This window comes from Carya illinoinensis, chromosome 11 (assembly GCF_018687715.1).
Source record: "Carya illinoinensis cultivar Pawnee chromosome 11, C.illinoinensisPawnee_v1, whole genome shotgun sequence".
In the NCBI taxonomy this organism is placed as follows: Eukaryota; Viridiplantae; Streptophyta; class Magnoliopsida; order Fagales; family Juglandaceae; genus Carya; species Carya illinoinensis.
In genome coordinates this window covers 7655733-7681701 of record NC_056762.1, presented here as the reverse complement: position 1 = coordinate 7681701, position 25969 = coordinate 7655733, and the positions used below count along the sequence as shown (strand labels likewise).

At 38.3% G+C, this 25969-nt stretch overlaps 1 protein-coding gene, 1 long non-coding RNA gene and 1 pseudogene across 2 annotated transcripts; 1 reads left to right on the top strand and 2 right to left on the bottom strand.

The window, feature by feature from the left end:
• Window positions 1-5502: 5502 nt before the first annotated feature.
• Window positions 5503-6371, bottom strand: LOC122282751. The gene is made up of 2 exons (XR_006230462.1): window positions 6234-6371; window positions 5503-6034 (listed from the first exon to the last, which is right to left on the bottom strand). It is a non-coding gene; the product is annotated as an uncharacterized LOC122282751 (long non-coding RNA).
• Window positions 6372-11806: 5435 nt separating this feature from the next.
• Window positions 11807-13261, top strand: LOC122282174. Its single transcript, XM_043094129.1, has 3 exons — window positions 11807-12124; window positions 12170-12250; window positions 12362-13261. Exons 1-3 carry the CDS (start codon window positions 11807-11809, stop codon window positions 13259-13261), a joined length of 1299 nt encoding a protein of 432 aa, XP_042950063.1.
• Window positions 13262-19196: 5935 nt separating this feature from the next.
• LOC122280477 lies at window positions 19197-19449 on the bottom strand (annotated as a pseudogene).
• Between the last annotated feature and the right edge of the window lie 6520 nt (window positions 19450-25969).

Below are 25969 nucleotides of genomic sequence, written 5' to 3'. Positions count from 1 at the left end.
CTTACGGTAAATGACAACTTACTGTGTCTTCTGCATCCTGGATATAGCTCACGTTGTGACTCATTCCACAACTGTGCAAAAGTATTATGACCCCCATCATTTGAACTTGATGTGTCCGTGCCACCTTCATTCATAAACATTCCCGCACCGATGTCACCTAACATTTCTTCCATATCCTCATCATACTCATCTCCAACAACATCTGGTTGTACATCTTCATCGATAGCTTCTTATTCATGTGGAGCATCAAATGAAGTTGGATTTGGTTCCCCGTGTAAGACCCAATCAGTATAACCCTTGTCAATACCTTTTACAAACAGATGCTCTCTCACCAAGTCTATCTTATGAGAGCGCAAATTCCTACATTCTTTACATGGGCATCTAATACGTCCATCACTATCACATGTACCCAATGCAAACTCTAAAAATTTCTTAACACCTTCAGCATATACATTGTAATTCTGAGCCAAACGATCACTAACTCGCATCCAACTCTTATCCATGCTGACTATCTTTATTATAAACAATCACGTGTGCATCAACAAACAAGCATGTATCATGTATCAATCAAGGAGTATGCCACCTTACACCGGGTAGTTGGTCCTATCCCATTCGGAATTGTAAGATCATAGTCGCAAACCTATCCTCTATAATCTGTCACGCCCAACAAAATTTCGGCAGCATCTCCCCATAGTTCTCCAAATATGCTCGTCTGGTTGTGTGCACCGACTTATCCATCGTCGATACAACATCACCGAAACTGCATATCCAGAGAACAAGGGATAAATCTGCCAAAATCTTAATGCTGGACGTATAACAGATATAGATCGATAGTTTGCGAGAATGATCTTACAATTCCAAACTGTCCACTCTGGACAATTCAGGAGTTATCAATCTTTCAATTAAGGCGGATTGATAACTCTCGAACGGGTCTAAGGCTAATATTGATGAACGAGCAATATAAGATATGCCAATATTTAACATGTATCAAACAAATAATTCAACATCATAAATAATTAAGTTTTGTAACAAATCTTAGATGATTTGTAATTTAATTTATTCTCATTTGATTATTTGAATTTTTTAAGTATTTAAGTATTATTAAATGTAGATTATAATTAATTAATTTTTAATTACACTCCTGTATTTAAAATGTTAATTATTTTAACACTGCCCAAGAAATCGTTCAAACGGTGCTCGTCACCGTTCGATCTAATATATTACGTTCGAACGGAACACGAATACAGTTCGAACGGAACATACCGTTCGATGGGAACACGAATACCGTTCGAACGTATTACTTCTAGAAATCACTCGTCTTCAACCTCCGAAAACCCCAAAATTTACAGTCCATATTACATCAAAAGATAGCAAACTATATGACGAACTCATGTAAGCAAACGAAAACACTTATATAAAAACTAAAATGAGGTCAAATTTAAGGAAAATACCTGATTTGGAGAGATAAAGCGGAAAATCCACCAAACGGTAAAAACAACATCTTAATCCGAAAATATAAGAGATTGATAGGAGTTAGTAATATTTGAAGGCTATATTGAAGAATAATGGCGTTGGTTGGAACAAAATGAGCGTGGGAGTGATGCTCGGTCGACTGGAACGAGTGCGAGATTGTGAGGTTCTGTCGTGTAAATGAAAAACATTGACGTTCGAACGGTTGTTTAATGAACGTTCGAACGTCAAATCGACAAGCGGGAAAAATTTCCCCCGCTAATTTAACGTTCGAACGTGAAAATATACGTTCGAACGTTTTTATTAAACGTTGGAACGATTATATTAGACCGTTCAAACGTCAAATCGATTAGCGGGAAACATTTCCCCCCTAATTTAACGTTCGAACGTTAATATATACGTTCGAACGTATTCTTAAACGTTTGAACGCCAATAGTAAACCGTTCAAACGTTTAAGTTATATTGTTGATCCAAAGTATTTTTTTGAATTAATTCTTTAAATATAATAATTTCTAAATGTACTATAGTTTAGAGCCATAGTAATATAACTATATAATATATAATCAAACATATATTATATAGTTTAGTAACATATATAGTATAAAATATCATATTACATCTAATGTTATAGTCAAGTACATATATTAACCTATTATATATAACATATATATGGTATCATAGCATAGGGTTATATGTATCACATGCATATATATATAATGTTTAGTACTATAATATTAATAGTAGATATTTAATAATAGAATATCTACTATTAATATATATAGTGTCATCTATACTAGTATATATATGTGATACTAGTTAATATCACATATAATATATATGTTATATAAATACATGAACATAGCTTCATGTATATAGTAGTCTATATTATATTAATTATACTATATAATATAACTTATACTATATACTATATAATATTCAATAGTATAATATATTTTAATGAAATATAATATAATATATACTATATATATAAAAAATTATATATATAATACATAGTGTTTAATAATATATAAGTGTATTAAATATATTGCATTTAATATATTTAACAATTAAAATATATTATAATTGAATTAATTATTATATTTAATATAATTAATACCGAATATTGCATTTAAATATTATTTATTATCATGAAAACCGATTAATTAGGGATGGATATTAATATTCAGTTAATACATTCAAACGGTATTAACTTACCGTTCGAACGGAACTGCATATATAAGCCCATTTCGACGTCATTTTCACGCATTTCCTCCGTTCTAAGCCTCCAAACCGTCGATCTCCGCCGTTGAACGCCGTCTTCGCCGCCGTCAACAGTGCCCACTCGAAGCCCCTACCTCTAACTACCGGTATTTTTCATTTTTAAAGCATTTTACCGTTTAGATTTAGGTTTTTGATAGATTAATTGTTTAAGTTAGGGTAAACCGATTTATACATCAAAATAATCGGTAGATTTGCATAAATCCATGTTAGGAACGTTTATTTAGGTTTCTATTGCATTTATTTTGGTGTGAAATCCAGGGAATCGAAGGATTCCATGGATTTCAATGGCCGAGTCGACTCGGCCTAGAATCCCGATCGACACGAAGATCGTTCGAACGCTATGCGTAGCGTTCGAACGATATAACTTAACGGTCGAACGGTTTGTCTGTAACCGTTCGACCGTTACAGTAAACGTTCGAACGATATAACTTCACGGTCGAACGGTTTGTCTTTAACCGTTCGACCATTACGGTAAACGTTCGAACGGTATAACTTAACGGTCGAACGGTTTCGAACGGTTTGTCTTTAACCGTTAGACCATTACAGTAAACGTTCGAACGTTTTTTAATAATTTATTAGTATTATTAATATTGATATTGAGAAATATATTTATTGTTGATAATGTTGTTCAGAATATCAAATATTATTAAATTGCTGTTTGTTTTAAACTACTGTAAATAGTTCTTTATTGTATTTTTCTTGTTAATGTTATATATCTAGTTTGTAATTATAAATTTCAGGTTGATTATAATGTCTACTTCTAGACCGGCACGTAAGCGACGCAATCTTGGTGAGAGTAGTAGTGGTCCAGTTTGGGAGAGGACAGTTTCACTAGAGCGACCAGTGAAGATTTCTGATTTCCAAACTCTTCTCTGGGAGGGTCATTCATTGCCCTCAATATTCAGTGATCGTGGTTGGGGACCTATCTTGGATGAACGGGAGGAAGCATGGGAGCCAGTCTCCTACATTGACATTGTTGCTGAGTTCTATAGAGAACTCGACAGTGCCAGCGCAGATGATTCTGGGGCCTACAGTATCACTGTTCGAGGAGTACCCGTTGTATTTTCACGAGATGGACTTGCTGAGCATCTCGGTATTCCTAGGCTGCCAGATGCATATTCGAATGTGGTGCCTAGAGAGTCTGATCCTTCAGTTGAGGCGGAGACAGCTGAGGAGGAGGCATCAGTTTATACTGATGAGGTCGATACCCTTGCTGATCATGAGGTGAGGGATTTGGTTGTCGGTCCAGATGCTCCACCGTATGACGGGACGAAGAGCATCAAACAGGCAGATTTATCTTCTTTCTTTAAGATATTAAATTTGATAATTGCCAATAACATTGACCCTCGGCAGCACAAGACAGAAGTTGGCATTGATCGGACGAAATTTATGATACGGGTCGCTCGTGGCATTCCTATCGACTTGGTGGGGTATATATTCGATAGGATTCAATCAGAATCTCGGTACATTTCGATGGATATACTACCATTCAGAGTCCTGATCACCCGATATCTACTATGTGCTGGTGTTGTGCCAGATGTTGCTGAGCGTAAACGGGAGCCGATGGGACCGATAAACAGCACCACTCTCTCACGCAGCACGGGACACTCGAGACTGCGTTTTCGTGCACATGTTCCAGAACCAGTTGATCCTCACGGAGATGCACAGCCGGGAGATCATGGAGTCTCAGCTGCAGCTGCAGAGACATCTACACGGGCTGAGGCATCAGTCAACAGTGTTACTCGTGAGGAGATGGCTGACATAGTGCGTGCAGCGATCAGCGAGCAGACATCAGCAGTGATTGATGCAGTGCGTACGGAGATCCATTCTGCTATGTCTGAGCTTCGTACAGAGTTTGCTGCCATGTCTGCGACTCAGGTCACCATCAGTACTCGACTGACACAAATAGAGGAACGTATAGCTGCAGTTGAGGAAGTGTGCAAAGACTTGGGGTCTTAATTACTTTATGATCAATTTTATTTATTTATTTCCTGTTTTTTGTATGGACAATATTTTGTGTTTTGCAAATTCAGTATTTAAGTTATATGAAATAGTATTGTTTTATATTTTCTAAACTAATTCTTAATTTAGATTATTCATATTATTTAATTAACCAATTTTTTATAATTACTAGTTAATCTAAATATAATTTGGCAAAAAACTTAAAAAATTAAAGCTTTGTCACCGTTCGACCGATTCAAATAACGTTTGAACGGTGAATATGCATCATTCGAACGGTTAATATTAACCGTTCGAACGGTTTATCTATTTCCCTCCAAAATATTTTTGCCTATCGCGCCAATATTACGTTCAAACGGGAAAAATTAAACGTTCGAAGGGTTAATCATTAACGGTCGAACGGTTAACTTATTTGGGACAAAAATTTTCGTCCCTAAGAATACCGTTCGAACGCGTTCGAACGGTCTGGCATAACCGTCGTCATTTTGGAACGAAATTCAAATTTCGTTCCAAAATCCCACTTTTTGGGACGATTTCCAATTCGTCCCAAAGTAATTTCGTCCCAAAAAATGTTTTTTGTTGTAGTGTTAGGTCGTGCGCAAAGGAAAAACTTTAGAAGAACATGACTTGAAAAATAAAATCACCCTTATTAATTAGTACTCAGGCCACCTATATATATATAGTTTTGGAAGTCCAGCCCTTAATTCTGTGAGTATTTCCCTCGTGGAAGTAGCTACAAATACGCAATTCAAGAATTTCAAATCCATGATTTCAACCAAATTTTGGTAGTTATTTGCTAAATTTGTAGCCGAAGGAACCATATTTGTAGCTGTACACAACAATGAAAAGATCAAACAAATGCCAGATATATCTTTGGTGATCACATCGATCCAGACTAGAGATTTTGGACAGAAACAAATTCCAGATCTGATGAAATGATCTCTTATTGATGACAACAAACGATGCTAGATTAGAGACAGAATGGGGATATTAATAATATTATGATTGTCTGTATGAAGGATTGGTGCAAGAACCATGCATGCATGCTTATTAACGTACGTACCAAATGCAAACAGATCATAAAAAGGCTGTAATTGTGTTAATTTGGATGATCGAACTGAACTTTTCATGAACTGTATATCATGATCTTTGCCTCGCCATGGAGACTTATGTCATGCGAGTATTCCACCCCCTGGGGACGGGCTTCCTCGATATTCTTCCAAGAATTGAGGTTGGCCGGCTCCAGGGGACGGGCTTCCGATGAAACTCAACGGGTACTCGGGAGACGGGCTTCGGATGACAACACTCGATGGGGCTATAGTCTCTGCAATTCAGCCAAGTTAATTAAATAAATAAGATAACTAATTCATAGGTCCCTGCTACGTAGCAAGTACTACTGCTATTATCTGCTTAATTTCTGACGACAAAGATCGATTATAAGAATATATATGGGCAGAAAAGTGGGATCCATGCAAACATCAGAGACGAGATTAAAATTATAAGAGAGAGAGTATTGAAATTACCACTAAGAACAGTCTCGATTTGTCGGGAAGCAATTATAGGATGAGCGAGGACGAGAAACGCAATGAAGCAAAATACAATGGCAGTAGAAACTTTGAGGGCCATTTTTCTTGAGTTTGATGCGTGGAAGAGGAATCCACACCCCCTTTATATGACTTCTCACGAACGCCAAAGCTCATGGTTGACGCAACGCATGACGCAACGCAATCAAAGCTTGTAATTGGATTGTCAGCTGGAGCCCTTTAACACGGAGCTAATTGATGGGACGGGTTATAGCGCAATAAATGGAAGAGTTCTAGAATAAAGAAACATTAATTTATATATATACCAGTTCGAACAACGTATAAATCACGTTTTCGGTGAGACAATATTTTTAATAAAAAAATAATTTTTATAAAAATAATTAATTAATGCATAAAAAAATAAATTTTAAGAAATATTTTTAGATAATAATAAATTAATGAAATATAATATCTTTTAATATATATATTTTGGCCAGATGTCATAATAGTTAATTTACGTATGTAGTTAAATTATATTTTAGTTTAAAATCAAATATACAACATTATATATATACCTGCAAATTCTACGTACGTTCGGATTATTTTTTTCCCATCATCTTCTTTCTCTGGCCTATTTGTTTGTTTTTTACCTATTTTTTTTTTTTTTTTACACAAATGTCAATAGATACTATATAGAGATGAAAGGTTTCAAAGTATGAAAATAGTTTACTAACGTGTAAGTAGTTTTTTTCTTTTTTTAATTTTCTTTTGGGATATGGAAATTATTTTGGTAAGCTTTTTGAAACTGTTTTTATTATTGCATATTTTAATGTAATTGGAATATATATTTATATATGTTCTAATCGACCCACGTATATAGAAAAAGAAAAATATCAGCTAGCACATCTTGATCATACGATCTTTGTGCTTATAAATGTATTCTTACACTTTGCATGCATGTCTTTTAATGAGCAATTAATATTTGTGGTATTAGAATGTGAAGGGGCAAAAACCATTAAAGTAAAAGCAAAGATTTTAATTGGTTTAAAAGTAAAAGTAACTTAGGGGCAGAAACGTAACTACATAACAAAAAAAAGAAAATTATTGTTCATTACTGTTCCTGTGGGATAGAAACTTATTTATTTATTTTTTGAAGGACTGATATCATTAATAAGGGTAACAATAGAACATAACACTCTATGGTCCAAAATGACATAGAGTTACATGGTTACATCATTTCTTTGTACACAATACAGAAAATACAAGTTGGGCACCATTCAATATCATAAACATCCTTTGCTTCTTCAATAGCTGCTTTTGCAAGTTGGTGGGCTGCCATGTTTGCCTCTCGATGGATATGTGTTACTGTCCAGTCGACACTAGAGTTCAGCACCCATCTTGCAAACCCCAAACTCCAGTCCAGAGCTTGGCTTTGCAACAAGTCCACTACATGTTTAGCATCCCCCTCTAAACAGACCTGTTGCAGTCCTAACTCTTTGCAAAAAGCAGCTGCAATTAATAAGCCATAAGCTTTAACATCGAAAGGACTACCTCTTGGTGGCCTCTGAGCACGTAAAGAACCAATAAGCTGCCTTCGTAATCTCTGACTATCACTCCTACCCCAATTCTACCCTCCTTTGCTTTGACAGTTGCGTCCCAGTTGAGTTTGAAGTAATGCTGAACTAGTTTAGACCACTTATACTGCAGCAGCCTGTCTCTTTACCCCATTTGATACTTTGGTGGTCTCTTTGAATGTAGATAGCTCTTCTAAGGCATCCTAGTATACTCTTGTAGGATGCATGAAAGCTTTACCATGACATAAATCATTCCTCCTGGTCCATATCCTTTTCAGTGTAACAGCCGTCTCCTTTAGTTCAGCATCATCTAGACTCTCTACTAGAGTAGACCAAATATCAAAGAACAGGTCACTATGGCAAGTCATTTTTTGAACCTTTCTGCAACTCTGGTTCCACACATCCTGAGCAACAACACACCTCCATAAGGCATGACTCGAGGTTTCTGGGGCTTGTGTGCAAATGAAACATGTACTTTCCTCCACAATTTTTCTTTTTTTCAGGATGGCTAGAGTTGGGAGAGCCTCACTACATGCTCTCAAAATGAACAATTTGACATTTCGAGTGGTCCTTAACTTCCATATACTTTTCCATACATGCTTGACTTGTGCTCTACTGGATGTTTCCCCTTCAAGATCATCTTCCCTTTGTCTGTGAAGGTGATATCAACTTCTTACTGAATATTGACCATTGGTGGTGAGTTGCCATACCATCTTGTCTTCTCTTCCTCCAATGCTTAGAGGTATAGTTTTGATTGCTTCAAGTTTCTGTGGAGAGAATAGCTCCTGGAGGAGAGGGTGCTTCTAGATTTTAGGGTTTGTATCAATAAGATCACTTACTTGTTCACACCCACAGTCAATTGGTCGACGGGAGGCTACTTTGTTTGATGGTAAGGAGGCTATCCAATAGTCCTTCCATATGTTAATTTTGTGTCCATTGCCCACCCACCACATGAGCCCTTTTTTCAACACTTCCAATCTTGCACAGATGCCTCTCCATGCAAAGGATGGCCTTGACCCCAATTTAGCATCTAATAGCCCAACTTGGAGAAGTATTTTGGTTCAAGTACCATAGTAGCTAGAGAAGATGGATTCTGTAGAATTCTCCACCCTTGTTTAGCTAACAATGCTAAATTAAAACTTTTGAAATCTCTAAAGTCAAGACCACCTTACTCTTTATTGTAGCTGAGCTGTTTCCACCTGACCCATTGTATCTTAGAGGTGTCCTCGTTATAGCCCCATCAAAATTTTCTGATAAGTTAGTTATGCTTACGTGTGATTGAGGTTGGCGCCAAAAAAATCCCCATGGAATAAGTGAGAATGGCTTGTGACAATGCTTTTAAGAGAACTTCTTTTCCTGCATTCGAGAGATATTTATTCTTCCAATTTGCCATCCTAGGCCAAGTGTTATCTAGAAGTGAATGAAATGCTGCCACTTTCTTCCTTCCCATTAGAGCAGGTAGCCACAAGTACTTCTCAAAGTCGCTGATTGCCTTGACACCTGCTAGCTGCATTATCTGGACCTTATCTATTGTCTTACTGTTCTTGCTGAATAAAACTGTGGGTTTTTCTTTGTTCAGAACCTGACCCGATGCCTTGAAGACAGTGGAACAAAAGAAGAAAAATTAAGAGAGAGAGAGAGAGCACGCGCTGGGGGAGGGAGAGTTTTAAATAAAACCTAATATAAAATGTAGATGCTTTGGGAAGTTTTGGAGTTCTCACCTAAACGACGATGTTTTATTAAAAAAAAAAATTGTTATTTTAATGTGTATGGTATGGAACAATTTTTTTTTTTTTTAAATATCTATATTGAAAAAAGTCCCAAGGTAGTGGTACAAAAAGTTTGAGAACTTCATGTGTAGTTCTAGTTACACTAGATGCCAGACAAACTATTGTTGTTATACTCGGCATTTTGACAACTCTATTATTCTATTATTGCATATGGATGATATGCTTATTACAGTGTCCAGTATTGAGGAAATCAACAATATTAAGAAACAATTGTCAAAATAGTTTACAATGTAGGATTTTGGAGTTGCAAAACAAGTCATTGGCATGAGAATTATCGAAGAAAGAATCAAAGCCACATTGACAATTTCATAAGCAAAATATGTTAACAGATTACTCAACAAGTTCAATATGGACAAAGTCAAACCAATGGGCACACCTTTGGAAAGTTATTTCAGACTTATTGGGGATCAGTCACCAAAGACAAATGAGCATGATTATATGATTAAGGTACCCAATGCCTCAATTATTGGCCTTGCAATGTATGCTCTGATATGTATGAGGCCAAACGTTGCCCATGTAGTAGGAGTTGTGAGTAGGTATATGAGTAATCTAGGAAAGCAACATTGGGAGTCAGTAAAGTAGATTTTGAGGTACCTAAGGGTTCTTCATATATGTGTCATTGCTTTATTGGAGCTAGTCTGGAACTGTAGGGTTACAGAGTACTACATGTTTGGTATACACTATGGGTGGTACTGTTGTGTCTTGGGGTTCAAATTTGCAAAAAATTGTTGATCTGTCTATGATATGAGCCGAGTATGTTGTTGTATTTGAAGCCTCAAATGTGATGATTTGGTTTTAGAGTTTTTTGGAAAAGTTGGGTAAGAAGAATTAGAAGGGTACTCTCTGTAATGACAGTCAGAATGTTTGGCAAACCAGATAATCATTAAACAAGTTCATATGCCTCAACTCACAACTCTTGGACTTTGTTTTCAGGATCTATTATTACTTCACAAGAAAATAAATAATCAGAGGAAAATATGTTCCTTCATATAAATGATAGTAATTCAGAAATTGGGAAATAATATTTTGCAATCTCGAATTATGCTATTTTTTTCTTTTGTGGTCAATGCTTATTGGCTGCTACTGACATCGGGTTTTCCATTTGTAACTATCTCAATATGTTCTTATTGTGTTTTGAACTTTTGAGAAGTACTATACACCATCACTTTTGTAATTTTCCTCTATCATGATATTAAATGATTGGAAAATTATTTATCATTCAATATATGTATGATCCAAACATTAAATGTCGCCTAAGGAGATAGTGATTAAGAGGATGATGGATATAATTATTTTTATTTTATTTGAGTGACAACATGAACTTTGTTTTCAAAAGTTTTCTTTAACAAGAAAATTTGTTGGAGGAAAATGTTCACTTTCTGTAAAACGATGGTAAAATAATGTTTTGCGATCTTGAATTATATTGTTGTTTCTTATGCGGCCGATAGTCAATATTGGGTGCTATTTTATCGCTTCGAGTGTATTTGAATGCTCAAATGTAGTGTATTTTTATCGCATGTATTTTACAACTACACCCTATCAATCTGTTTGTTCAATCAACACAGATCGCCAATATATAGCTCAGTTAAGGAACAAGGGCCCCGATCGAACCTATGATTCATTAGCTTTTTCTTTTCTGTTCTTACTTCTCTCTCCGAGCATTGCAGCTATGGTAATAGGTTTTTGCATTGGGAACCTCACTCTCTCATCTTGTATATTTATCTCAATTCAACGCTATCTTTGATTTTCAAAAAATCATGACCAGGTATTCCAGCTCCAGGTTGCTTTCACATCGATATCTATGAGCCTGTCAATGGTTTTGTTCAACCCTTTCATTATGATTCTGTTACCATCACACTTAATATGTTAGAAAAAAATAAATACTCATATCGTCTATTAAAGAATGATGAGTCAGCTGTCACACAAACAAGAGCAAAACCGAGAGAGAGCAACACCACTACATGCCTAACAGATTCCCAACAGTTTTGATCATTACGTTTGTGCTGCACATATGCTTGAGGGCACTTTTGTATATTCCATCTCTAATATTGTATATTCCTTTTTTCCTTTTTCCTCTTGTATATATAGGCTACTGTACATTTGCTCAGTTTACTTTTCGGGGAAGGAAATAATAGAGTAACTTTTATCATCTCTTTCACTACTCTGCTGCATTTTTCTTCCAGCAAACCAGACCTTTACACATTCTATCATGGCATCAGAGAGCCAGGTTGAAACTCCAACTCTCAACCTCACTGATCTCAACAATCCAAACAACCCATACCGTCTAGAAACCTCTGATAATCCTGGCACCATTCTGGTCACCGAACATCTCACAACCGAGAACTTCTCCACTTGGTCCCGATCCATTCAGCGAGCACTGAGGGCCAAGAATAAACTTGGATTTCTGGATGGCACTATCCAAAAACCCCCCACTACCTCTGCATTCCTTCTCTCTTTGTGGGAACGATGCAATGACATGCTTGTGTCCTGGCTTCAAAATGCTATCAGCCTACCTCTTCGTCCATCGGTTGCCTTTGTTGATGATGCTTGTGCATTGTGGCTTGAATTATAGGACCGGTTTTCTCCTCAAAATGGCCCCCGCATCTATGAATTGAAGAAAGCTCTTGCCAATCTGTCACAAGAATCTAATACGGTAAGTAACTACTATGGCAAACTTAAATCAATATGGGATGAACTCTCCATCTATGACCCATTACCTGTTTGCTCTTGTGCCTCAACGAAAGTCATCTCTGACCGATATTAGCGAGACTGTGTGATCCAATTTCTGATGGGTCTCCATGACTCGTTTACAAATGTTCGTGACCAGATTATGTTAATTGATCCTCTACCACCTGTCAACAAGGTATTTTCCTACATTCAACAACAAGAACGTCATCATCTCATCACCTCCGCTGCTCCTCCAGTTGAGACCATTGCATTGGCTGCACGCCGACCATCTCAACCTTTTCCCAAGCGTGACAAGCCATACTGCACCCATTGTAAAATCACAGGCCATACTTTGGCCCAATGCTTCAAGTTTGGAAATGCTACAGCCCCTGTTTTTACTCACTGTGAGATGACTGGACACACGGTTGAGCGTTGCTACAAGCTTCACGGCTATCCTCCTGGACACAAGTATTACAAGTCACACCCCAATGTTGTCTCCATGGACAATCATTCTCTAGCAACAATCACCGATCCAAGCAAGATGTTGACTAAAGAGCAATATCAAGAGATTATAGCCTTGCTGCACAAGACAAACTCGACTACTTCTCCATCTGCAAACCAACTTCAACTTATTCCTCCAACTCAAGCCCCCATTTCATCCGCTGCTGGTGTCTCTTTATGTTTGTCTTCCTTTTCTTCTACTTCTCAAACTTGGATCATTGACACAGGGGCTACAGATCATATGATCTGCAGCCCCTCTCTCTTCACCACAATAACATCCACCACCTCTAATTTTGTTAAACTTCCAAATGGAGAAGTAGCCACTGTCACTCACATTGGTACCGTGCAAGTGACAGCAACTCTTCTCCTTCATGACGTGTTATGTGTTCCAAATTTTCAATTCAATTTGTTATCTGCTGCTAAGCTTGCTAAGCAACTGAATTGTTGTCTCTTGTTTTTCTCTAATGTTTGCTTCATACAGGGCCTTTCTCCCTAGACAACGATTGGGAAGGGTAGCTTGCTACATGGTCTCTATCACCTCCACACTGAAGATGTTTCACCTCAAACTTTAGCTCATAGTTTTTCTCGGCATTTTACAAATCAAAATTCTATTTCAGCCTCTGTACAACCTCTCGACAGTGCTCATTATTTATGGCACTGTCAACTGGGTCACCCTTCCCATTCTCGCATGTTACACATACAAGATACTAATGTAACTACTCATATGAATATCAATGAAAATTTTCCTTGTCTTACTTGTCCTCTTGCCAAACAAACACAGCTCCCTTTTCCTTCTTGCACTAACTTGACTTCTCATTGCTTTGATCTTGTTCACTGTGATTTATGGGGACCTCACAACATTTCAGACCACAATGGTTCCCCTTTTTTCCTCACTATTGTTGATGACTTCTCTCGCTGCACTTGGGTGTATATTTTGAAAAATAAATCTGATGCGCGTCCCTGCTTGCAATCCTTTTGTAATCTAGTTGTTACTCAATTTAATACAAAAATTAAATTCCTGCGTAGTGACAGTGGATTAGAATTTTCCATGCCTGCATTCTACTCTGAACATGGCATAATTCACCAAACATCTTGTGTCGAGATTCCCCAACAAAATGGGTTAGTCAAGCCATCTTCTTCAAGTAGCCCGTGCCTTACATTTTCAGTCTGACTTACCATTAAAATTCTGGTCTGCTTGTGTCCTTACAGCCACCTACCTAATCAATCGCATTCCCACCCCCCCTTCTTCACAACAAGACTCCGTATGAAATCTTATTCAATAAACCTCCCTCCTACTCTCATCTTCGTGTCTTCGGATGTCTAGCTTTTGCCTCCACCACCTCTCACCATCGTCATAAATTTGATGCCCGGAGTCGTCATTGTGCCTTCATTGGATATCCCTTTGGTGTAAAAGGGTATCGGCTACTTGATCTCACCACTCATAAAATTTTCCTCTCAAGGGATGTCATCTTTCATGAAACACTATTTCCTTTCCAAACTCCATCCATTCTTCCTAAGTCATCCACATTCTCTCCTTCTACATTTTCTCCCAACCTCCAGTTACCTGATCCAGACTCCACAGCAGCCGAACCTTCACCAATCCAGCACAACACAACCACGTCTACACCTGCATCACCTCCCATAAACGCATCCATCACACCACCTCCTCCTCCACCTCCTCCTTCTCCACCTCCTCCTCCTCCTTTACTTCATCGGTCTACTCGCTCCCGTCGTCGTCCCCCTCATTTAAGTGACTTTATATGCTCTCCACCAATGGTCCCTCCACCTCCTCAAACCATGCAGCCTCATCCTTTGAATGAGACGTGTAACAATGCTGCCTCCTCATCCTTGTCCACGGCGAGGCCCCGCAACTCAGGTGAACCTTTTCCTCTCTCTTCCTCTATTTCTCTCCATAAACTTTCCCCATCCTATCATGCTTTTATTTCTACTTTATCTGTCACACCTGAACCTCAGTCTTTTGGAGAAGCTGTCAAGTATCCTCATTGGTGCGAGGCTATGAATTCTGAAATATTTGCTCTTGAACTCAATAACACTTGGTCACTTGTTGATTTACCACCTGGTAAGCACACCATTGGCTCCAAATGGATTTTTAAAGTCAAGCATAATTTCGATGGCAGCATTGAGCGCTACAAAGCTCGTCTTGTTGCCAAAGGATTTACACAACGAGAGGGACTTGACTACAACGAAACCTTTGCCCTGGTAGCCAAACTTGTTATTGTTCGGACATTGTTAGCAGCTGCCTCTATCAAAGGCTGGTTTCTTAAGCAATTTGATGTTCAAAATGCTTTCCTACACGGTGACTTGGAAGAAGAAGTTTTTATGCGGAAGCCTCCTGGTTACTTCAAAGGCTCACCAAATCAAGTTTGCCGCCTACACAAGAGTCTCTATGGCTTAAAACAAGCCCCACGCCAGTGGTACTCAAAGTTTTCTCAAGCCTTACTCACCTACGGTTTCCATCAATCTAAGGCTGACCACAGCTTGTTTACTCGGCTACACAATGGTTCCTTCACAGCTCTTCTCGTCTATGTTGACGACATCATTGTGGCCAGCTCAAGCATGGACTCCATTGCTGCCCTTCAGTCCTTTCTCAGTGAGCATTTTCGGATTAAATGTCTTGGTAATCTTCGTTACTTTCTTGGGATTGAAGTAGCTCGTTCTTCCAAGGGTATATCAATTTGTCAACGAAAGTATGCCCTTGATATACTATCTGATGTTGGTGTTCTTGGTACCCGACCACTCAAGTTGCCCATGGAACAAAACTTGAAGCTTTGCATTGATGATGGACAACCTCTCTTGGATCCTCTCCCTTATAGACGGTTGGTTGGGCGATTAATATACCTCACCATTACTCGCCCGGACATCAGCTACGCTGTCCATGTCTTAAGTCAATTTATGACTTCTCCTACTTCCTCTCATCAGCATGCAGCTCACCAAGTTCTCCGCTACATCAAGAATGCCCCTGGTCAGGGTCTCCTTTTCCCCCCAGCAGCTCTCTTCATCTCAGGGGTTATACTGATTCGGATTGGGCCTCCTGTCCCAATTCTCGCCGCTCCATTACGGGTTTTTGCATCTTCCTTGGATCCTCCTTGATTTCATGGCGTTCAAAGAAGCAAACTGTGGTTTCTCGCTCCTTCGCTGAAGCTGAGTATCAAGCCATGGCAACCACTTCTTGTGAGCTACAATGGCTGTCCTACATTTTACAGGATTTGCACATCCCGGTTTCTCTTCCAGCTGACTTATATTGTGACAATCAGGCTGCATTACATATTGCAGCCAATCCGGTGTTTCACAAGCGCACAAAACACATTGAGATCGATTGTCATCTCATTTGGGAAAAAATTCAATCAGGTTTTTTACGCACATCTCATGTTAGTTCTTCACTTCAGCTTGTAGATGTCTTCACCAAGGCACTTCCTTCTACTCAACTTAGCTTTCTTTTGTCCAAGATGGGAATAGAAAATATCTATTCTCCATCTTGCGGGGGGATATTAAAGAATGATGAGTCAGCTGTCACACAAACAAGAGCAAAACCGAGAGAGAGCAACACCACTACATGCCTAACAGATTCCCAACAGTTTTGATCATTACGTTTGTGCTGCACATATGCTTGAGGGCACTTTTGTATATTCCATCTCTAATATTGTATATTCCTTTTTTCCTTTTTCCTCTTGTATATATAGGCTACTGTACATTTGCTCAGTTTACTTTTCGGGGAAGGAAATAATAGAGTAACTTTTATCATCTCTTTCACTACTCTGCTGCATTTTTCTTCCAGCATACCAGACCTTTACACATTCTATCATCGTCTATACAAAATTTTCTAAATCAGATGGATATCTTCGTCTATAACTTATTGCTTGGGAAAGAAAACCAAAAAAAGGAGAGGAAAAGGACAGGCCCGTCGAGGAACCTGACTTTCTCCAATAACTGGTCGTTGGATAGCATGCAATTAAGAGGCATGTATTTTCATTGAACAAATTCCCTTTTATTTTCCATCATGAAATCAAAAGGATTAAACTATTAACTATGCTAATTCAACTTATTCTCTCAGCCCCAAGCAATAAGTTAGATGATGAAGATGTTGGAATAACCGTATAAGTCAAGGATGGTGTATGCAAAGGGTGCATGGTCTAAAGACTGCGAGAAAATTTCCTGCTTATCATATTAGGTACGTCAATTAATTAAAATGGTTATTTCTTTTTCGTGAATAAGATATGTTTCGATTTTATATGTCAACTATATCATTTAGGCTTATAAATTTACACTGTTATATAACCCACATCTTGCATAGATTCCAATGACTCATGAGTCACAGTATATGAAAATGCCAACCTGGCAAGTTTACTTGTTTCATCACAAATAGATAGGGCGATGCCAAATATTAGCCTACAGGTTTAACCTTACTTTAGCCCAAAACAATGGGCTTACTATTTTAACATGCTGTCAAAGCCCAATAAAGATATATAAAGACTAGAAGTGGAGAGGGTAGAGAATTTTTCAATAAAATTACTTCAGGTAACATATATAATATGTCAATAAACACTTCAGGTGACGTACATAAAATTCTGACCAATATACATGAAGAGATAAAATATCTTAAACTCAAATAATCAGTCCAGTCCATCAAAGTGCCTGAACTAGAAGATAAAAGAAGGAGAGAGGAAGGAGAGATAAGGAGGGGGCAGGGGGACAAGGGAAGAGAAAGCGTAAGAGGAAAAAGAAGGAAGGGACAGAAAAGAAGAGAAAATAGAGAAATGAAGGAAAGTAAGTCAGACACACTAACGAGAAGTGGAATAAAACTATCATTACTCACCACTCCTAAGGCAAAAGGATAAAAATGGGATCAAATTGAACAAGAAGTGGGTTCTTCAACTTCAACTTCTTCTTTAGTTTCTTCAACCTCATGATGAGAGTTCTAGTGAGAATATCTCATCTAGTGAATAGATCTACGACATTCATTATAGAGTGAGAAAGGAGTGACTATAAGAGATTGTAAAATAATCATATTATAATAGATTTCCTCTCTCCAAATGCTTGTGGAAATATGCATTATTCCAAACCACATAAATTTATGTATCTCTTTTTATTTATTTTTTATCATTTATTTTCTATTCATCGCCATTGATATATGCACCGTCGTCATATAGCCACCCCCAGTGAATGCCTGGGGCTTCATACCACACCGATCGAGGCCCAAATTGTCATAATAGGCTAAGAATATCACTATAAAAAAAGGCTAAATTGGCGGCGTTGGTTATACGCTGGCAACTATCTCAAAAAACGCCGCTTATCAATTTGCGGTGTTTTTCTAACGGCGTAACCGTCTGCCGGTAGTGGAGGGTCGCTATTTTCATTATTCCGGTGTTTGGGCAAACGCCGGTATTTGTAAATCTCATTAGTGGCGTTTGTTTCAATTTAGCGGCATTTCTTGAAACGCCACCACAATACCCACATTAACAGCATTTCTAGAAACACCGCCAATTTATCGTTGCCATCACTAGCATATACTAGCAGCATTACCATAAACGCCACTGCTACTACATTACCGACGCATCATACAACTTGGGTGGCATTTCTTTAAATGCCACTAATAGTACATTGGCGGCGGCACACTGAATTTGTTAACGACGTTTATATGAACGCCACCACTTTTTAAAATAGCAGCGTTACGATAAATGCCGCTACTAGTAATTTGGCGAATTTATTAACGGCATTTATTTAAACGCCACCCCATTACGTTGCCAATGCATCATATAAATTAATGGCATTTATTTAAATGTCACTAATAGTACATTGGCGGCGGCACATTGAATTTGTTAACGGCATTTATATGACCGCCACCACTTTTTTAAAATAGCAGCGTTACGATAAATGTTGCTACTAGTAATTTGGCGAATTTATTAACTGCATTTATTTAAACGCCGCCCCATTACGTTGCCAACACATCATATAAATTAGTGGCATTTATTTAAATATCACTAATAGTACATTGGCAGCATATTGAATTTATTAACGTCGTTTATCTAAACGCCACCATGAATTTTTTTTTATGTATTGAGGCTTATTGTAAACGCTGCCACTAATTCATTGCCGATACATTTTTTAAATTAACGACATCAATATAAGTGCCATTACGAATACATTACAGGCACATTGCATTAATTAACGACATTTAAAAATTAATACAATGTGCACATTGCTTCTTTTTTTTTTTTTTTTTTTTTTTTCTGTAAAAGGTATGTTAGATTTTATGCCATATCCACAATTCAAACAGCCACACATGAAAGATCATAGAGTAATTTCAATATTCATAAAACTAATGAAAGGAGTCAAAATCCTTAGACCGCATTGCATCGACCTAAGAACAGAATTTCAAACACAATAATGAACTAGATTCTGTCTCCGTTACTCTACTGTTGACGAACTTCAACTTTCTTTTTCTGCCAAAGGCAATCAAGCCCACTGTCAACATCTCCCTAAGCTCGAACAAATCCACAGAGAACAAAGGTGGAGAAATGGCTGTTGTACACGCCATTCTCATCCAAATGCATGCCCGACATTGATCTGAATGGAAGCATGGTCCTTTGAAGTAATCAACCTATTTGTAAATATGCATTTCCTAGGAATGTAAAGCTCGGTAATAAGCCCCTCTTCGTTCTACATCTTGGCTTCCGTGTAAACTACTTCTTCAAACCCTTACCAATCTGTGCACATTGCTTAAAACACCATATTCACTAATGTTTTCAGGAAGCACATAGTAGACCTCCATCTGCATAATGTCAAAAAATTTATGGGTAGTTCTTACAGCTTGGAAACCATATGCTATTAGATCACTATATTTTGTAACCACAGAAATGATACCACCCTTTTTAGCTTCAAGTCTGCACAGATATGCTAGTTGTGCAACAGCCTTATATGGAGCCACCACATATTCCTAATATATCCCAGATCTAAGAACCTGAAAAGTCACTAAGGAGACATTTGTTAGCAGTGAATCTAGTCCAAACGAAAAAAAAAAAAAAGTGTTGATGGAAATGAACTCGCTATCTAGAACTAGATCAAGATGCATAGACTAATAGAAATATGGCAACCTGGTACCTGTATCACTTGATGTGCCATGGACGGAGTAATACTCATTGCTCTCTGTAAGTTAAAACGGTTAAATTTTTTTAAAATGTTCCATAGCTTTTGAAATAGAGAAAGCATACACAGAAACAATGCCATGAGAATAACAAAGAAGATTTTTTTATGCATATATGCAGAAACACATGGCCCAACTACAGCAAGACATGGCCCTCGGTTTGGAGAACAATGCTCTGTTCTTCTTGCTTAAAACAGAGGCTGGTTCGATACTTATATGTAGGTGGTTGCTGGTTCTTGAATTGCATCTCTATGGCTTCCGATGCATCTCTCCAAGTGTGGAAGGTGGTGGCGTTGGTTGGAGGGACTTCCGTTGTGCAGGAGAGGACTCGGCTGCATTGGGGCTGCATCTCCTTGGTTGACAACGTGTGTGTGGTGATGGTAAAATTGTTGGTTGATACTCTGAAGCCCTAGAAGCAAAAAGAAGGTTTAATACGATGTACTTATAAGCTAGAAAGAGGAACGTTTGCAGTGTGTAAGCCATGGGAGGGAAATTTAAATTTTATGAAAATTTGAGGAACGTTTAGGGCGCCAACTTAGTTTTTGTTTTCACCATATTTTGAGGGAAATTATATGTGTGGGTATGTACGAATATTTGAGGTGGGTTGATTCGGCTGAAGGCGCCAACTTATAATATTATGCTTGCTTATTACTCTTTGATCTAAATATTCCAATCCTATGTATAATTGAAATGTTAATATAACATTTTTTATAAATTATATCTTATAATATATATAATTATGTTATATAAAAGATAATGTTATTATAATTTTATGTTAATTTAAAAAATATATATAAGACAATTATTAATTTATTATAATCTTAAACATGAATATTTATTTAATCATATGCTTTAAATATAACATATATATATTAATAACATTTTATCGTTTAATAAATTTTCAATATATTCTTCTTGATAATTATATTGGTAAATAATGTATATTAATTAGTATATAATGTATATTAATTACAATTTATACTTTATGGCCTTATACTAACAATCTAATACCATTATAAGTAATATACTTTAAGTCTATATATAGATTATTATATAAATCACTATAGTATTAGTTATACTAATACTATATCACTATGATACTATTAATTATAGTGATATAGTACTAATACTAAACTATTAATGATATAAACATACTACCAACACAAACTTTTCAACACGGTATTATAATGCCAATCAAATTGTGGCAGCCTAGGCAGAGTACAAGGCTAACACTTGTAGATTGAATGATCAAGAAATTTCTTAAGATCTTCGACAGCAAATATAATATATATATATTAATAACATTTTATCGCTTAATTAATAAATTCTCAATATATTCATTTTAATGACTATATTAGTACATAAGTAATCCTAATATACATTAGTATATAATGTATATTAATTATAATTTATACTTTATGGTCTTATACTAATACGTACTCTAATACTATTTGTGACGCCCTCAAATCCCCACACACGAACACGGGGAAAACGAGACGTCTGGATGACGATATCACGGGTCATCACCCTATCGATGTGTGCTAAGTGTGTGTATAAGCAACGAATGTACAGGTACCAGAATTGTGAAATGGGCATCCCAAAGCAACCTTGGAACACCTATAAGCAACAAAAATACGCAGCGAAAAGCAAAGTCAATAACTAAGTACCAGAATTTCTTCTTAGTTTAAATACAAAGTTGTTCAAAACATACATAATAAAATATTACAAAACATAAATATTATTTCAAAGCCAAATACAAAACATAAACTCCACTCAGAACTCCGGCGGAGCCGCATCCTCGGGCTCAGCCTCCTCTTCCTCCTTGAACTCTGCACCAAAATCTACGGAACTAAAAATGGTGCCACAGGTAAGTAAAATCCAAACGCCACTAGATAAAAACATATAAAATTCAAACAATATGCATGAAAGAAAAACCAATGCACATGTCTCATAAAATCATAATTTTTCCACGTATGCCAAAAACCCATTTGGCCCAAAAACATTACCATTAAAACCATTCCTCGCGATTATCCCAGATAATGGCCCAAAACTGCTACCACCATTTTCCCAGAAAATGGATTAAAAGTCTCAACACATCCTCGCCATTTTCTCAGAAAATGGCCCGTATCCGAAAACCATAGAAACCATTCAATTATGCATGCACCATGATCTCTCCTAGGGATCATCTGCACACCTTGGCTCTGTGCCACACCGCAGGTAACAACTACGCATGTGACACCTAAACGAGCGATGCCCAGACTCGCACCCTGTGCGTACCTGGCCAGACCATCCTCTAGTCCACGCCACTCTAGGGACCACGGAGTCGACACGACAGCGTTACCGTATCGTGCGATCCGGTCGTCGCCCTGTGACAACCCAGGAGATGTCACTCAGTATTCCACTCCCGAGTGACCAGAAGAGCTCCACCGAGATAATATCCCATCCCGGCTTGGGCTCGTGAGACACACGCACCCCAAAAACCATTTACGCCAATAAAACGAGATTTTCTCAATTAAAATAAAATGCACAAATATGCAGTATGCAACGCACACCTCATGGCATGAATAACCAATCAAATCACAAACAAACATAAACAAGCACTCTGTCCTCAGTCCGGAATTAGCCAACCAACAGATAAATATTTATTGAATGAGAAAAATATATTTAAATCTAAAATTAAAGTTTGAAAATTACTTATAGCGCTATATGGTATTTTTAGAAAGCTCGCGGTGTTGCAAACGGCAGAAGAAAAGCAACGTAACAATGAAATTTTACTATGGCCGGAGGTTGTAAAATACCCACTTTTGAACGGGGACAAACCAAAGCTCGGGATTGATAGGGAATGGTCTAGGGATGTTTATGAAGCTAGTGGAAGTGGAGTTTGGCCGTGGGTGGCGGCGAAAATGGCGGAGGAAGGCCAAAATATCCAAATCGGAAAGCTAGCTCGTGGGAGCTGTTCCGGCGACGGTTAAAGGCTGGAAATGGGTGGGTTAGGACGGCAAGGAGTCGGTGATGAAGTGGTGAAGAGGTGGTGGCCGGAGGTGGAGCGACGGCGGCAGATCAGGCCTAAAACTGTGTGGCTTGATGATGGTTTTCCGGCTAAGGCGGCACGGTTGGCGATGAAAGTTGGTGGGGTGGTTCACCGGAGGGAGGGGAAGAAAATGGTGGGGGTGGTGTGCCGCACGGTGGCCGGCGGCAGTGGGTTTGGGCAGCTGGACGAAATGGCATGAGGGAGAGGAGAGAGAGTGTGTCGCGCGGGAGAGAGAACTAGGGAGGAGAGCAGAGAAAGAAAAAAAGAAAGAAAAAGAAGAAAAAACAGAAAGAAGGAAAAAAAAAAGAAAAGAGAAAAAGAAAAGATGATGGAAAAGAAATGAGGTCCGGTCCTCACTCTGGAAACCAAAACAGATCCGCCGAAAACAATATTAAAAATCGTAAAACGACTAAATAAATAAAATACAACATTAAATAAATAAAAAACCAATTTAAAACGCAATAATTTAAAATAAATAAACCAATATATTAATTAAATTAAAAATAACCCTTCAGTGAAAATACAAGTAAAAGCAGGTCATCACATCCTCCCCCCCTTAAAAACAAATTTCGTCCTCGAAATTTGCAAGATCAAACACCAACTTGAAACAAGCCACATAAAATCACATCAACCACCTGTGACCGAGATTAAGAAACGTATCGTCTTTACTCAAACAAGTATGGGTACTGCTCCCTCATGTCTGCTACTCGCTCCCAAGAGAAAGCTTGAGCTAACGGATCTCCCCATGCCACCTTAACCAAAGGTATTGTCTTGGACCTCAACTGTTGCTCCTTCCAATCCATGATCTGCGACGGAACAACCTCATATGTAAGATCTGGTTGCAATTGAATACTCTCTAGGTCGACAAAGCGTGGCTCTTGTTGTTCAAAGCTCTTCTTCAGGGATGATACATGGAAGACATCATGAATATCTCCAAAATATTCTGGCAAAGCAACTCTATAGGCGACGGACCCTACCTTCTCCAGAATCTGAAAAGGGCCAACATACCTCGGATCCAGTTTCCTCTTCTTACCAAAACGCTTAACTCCTCTCATGGGAGAGAATTTGACATAAACCCAATCACCTTCTTCAAAAGATAACTCTCTCCTCCTGGTATCAGCGTAGCTTTTCTGGCGACTCTGAGCTGCCGCCATTTTATCCTTGATAATCCAAACTTGGCTTTGCATCTCTTGAATTATTGCGGGTCCAATAATCTTACTCTCCCCGACTTCATCCCAACACAAGGGCGATCTACACTTCCTCCCGTAAAGAGCTTCATAAGGAGCCATCTGAATGGTCGCATGGAAGCTATTATTATATGCAAACTCTATGAGCGGCAAATGGTTTTCCCAATTCCCTTGAAATTCTATGACGCATGCTCGTAACATATCTTCAAGGGTCTGAATGGTGCGCTCTGATTGGCCGTCTGTCTGCGGGTGATATACAGTACTAAATTTCAACTTAGTACCCAAAGCTGCCTGCAATCTCTTCCAGAATTGAGACGTGAACCTTGGGTCTCGATCTGACACTATAATCTTTGGTATGCCATGCAGCCGCACTATTTCTTTCATGTACAAGCGTGTCAACTTACCCAAGGAATCGGTGTTATTAGTAGGCAAGAAATGAGCACTCTTTGTTAACCGGTCAACAATCACCCAAACAAAATTTTTCCCACTAGGCGTTCTCGGCAAACCCACTACAAAGTCCATCGTGATGTCATCCCATTTCCACTCAGGAATAGGGAGGGGTTGGAGCATACTTGCAGGTCTTTGATGCTCGGCTTTCACTTGACGACATGTGTGGCATTTCTCAACATACCAGGCAATATCCCTCTTCATTCCATCCCACCAATAATTTTTCTTCAAGTCTCAGTACATCTTTGCACTGCCGGGATGAACTGAATAAGGAGCTGCACGAGCTTCTGCCATGATCCGCTCCTTGAATTCTGAATCTTTGGGGACCACTCTACGATCTCGGAACCAAAGTATCCCATCTTTATCCATACTATAATGCAACGGCCCTCGAGATTTTCTGACTCTTTTCCTGATATCCAGCAGCTTCAGATCCTTCCTTTGAAGAGTCTTCAATTCTTCAAAATCAGTTACCCGAATATCAAGAACTGAAGATAAAATCTCTTCTTGCTGTGAACTTTCAATAAGGAGCCTTCTCATCCCACAAAGCAAAGAATCTAATTCTGACGGCTCGGCTTCATCTTCCAAGTGCGATTTTCGGCTCAAAGCATCAGCAACTATATTTGCCTTCCCTGGATGATACTTGATCTCGCACTGGTAGTCACTGATTAACTCTAGCCATCGCCTCTGTCTCATGTTCAGATTTTTCTGGGAAAACAAGTGCTTCAATCTCTTGTGATCGGTGTATACTTCACAAGCTTCCCCATACAAAAAGTGTCGCCAGATCTTGAGAGCAAAAACAATCGCAACCAATTTCAAATCATGCATCGGATAATTCTTCTCATGGTCCTTTAGCTGACGAGATGCATAAGCAACAACCCATTCTTCCTGCATAAGGACACAACCCAATCCGAATTTAGACGCATCGCTGAAGACTACGAATGGCTTATGCGATTCTGGAAGCACTAACACTAGTGTTGTCGTCAACCTGTTCTTTAATTCTTGGAAGCTTCTCTCACACTTATCTGACCAAACAAATTCTGCATTCTTCCGAGTCAAAGCTGTGAGAGGTCCGGATAGGCTAGCAAATCCCTCCACAAATCTTCGGTAATATCCGGCAAACCCCAAGAAACTCCGGATCTCGCACACTGTAGTCGGACGCTGCCATGACAAAATGGCTTCCACCTTACTAGGATCAACAGCCACTCCGTATCGAGAAATCACATGCCCAAGATAAGGTCGAAATACTCGATTCATTAAATCCATGAAAGCAGCAGGGGCATTGGCTAATCCAAACGGCATCACCTTAAATTCATAATGCTCATATCTCAACCTGAAAGTAGTTTTAGGCACGTCCTTGTCTCTGATCCTCAACTAGTA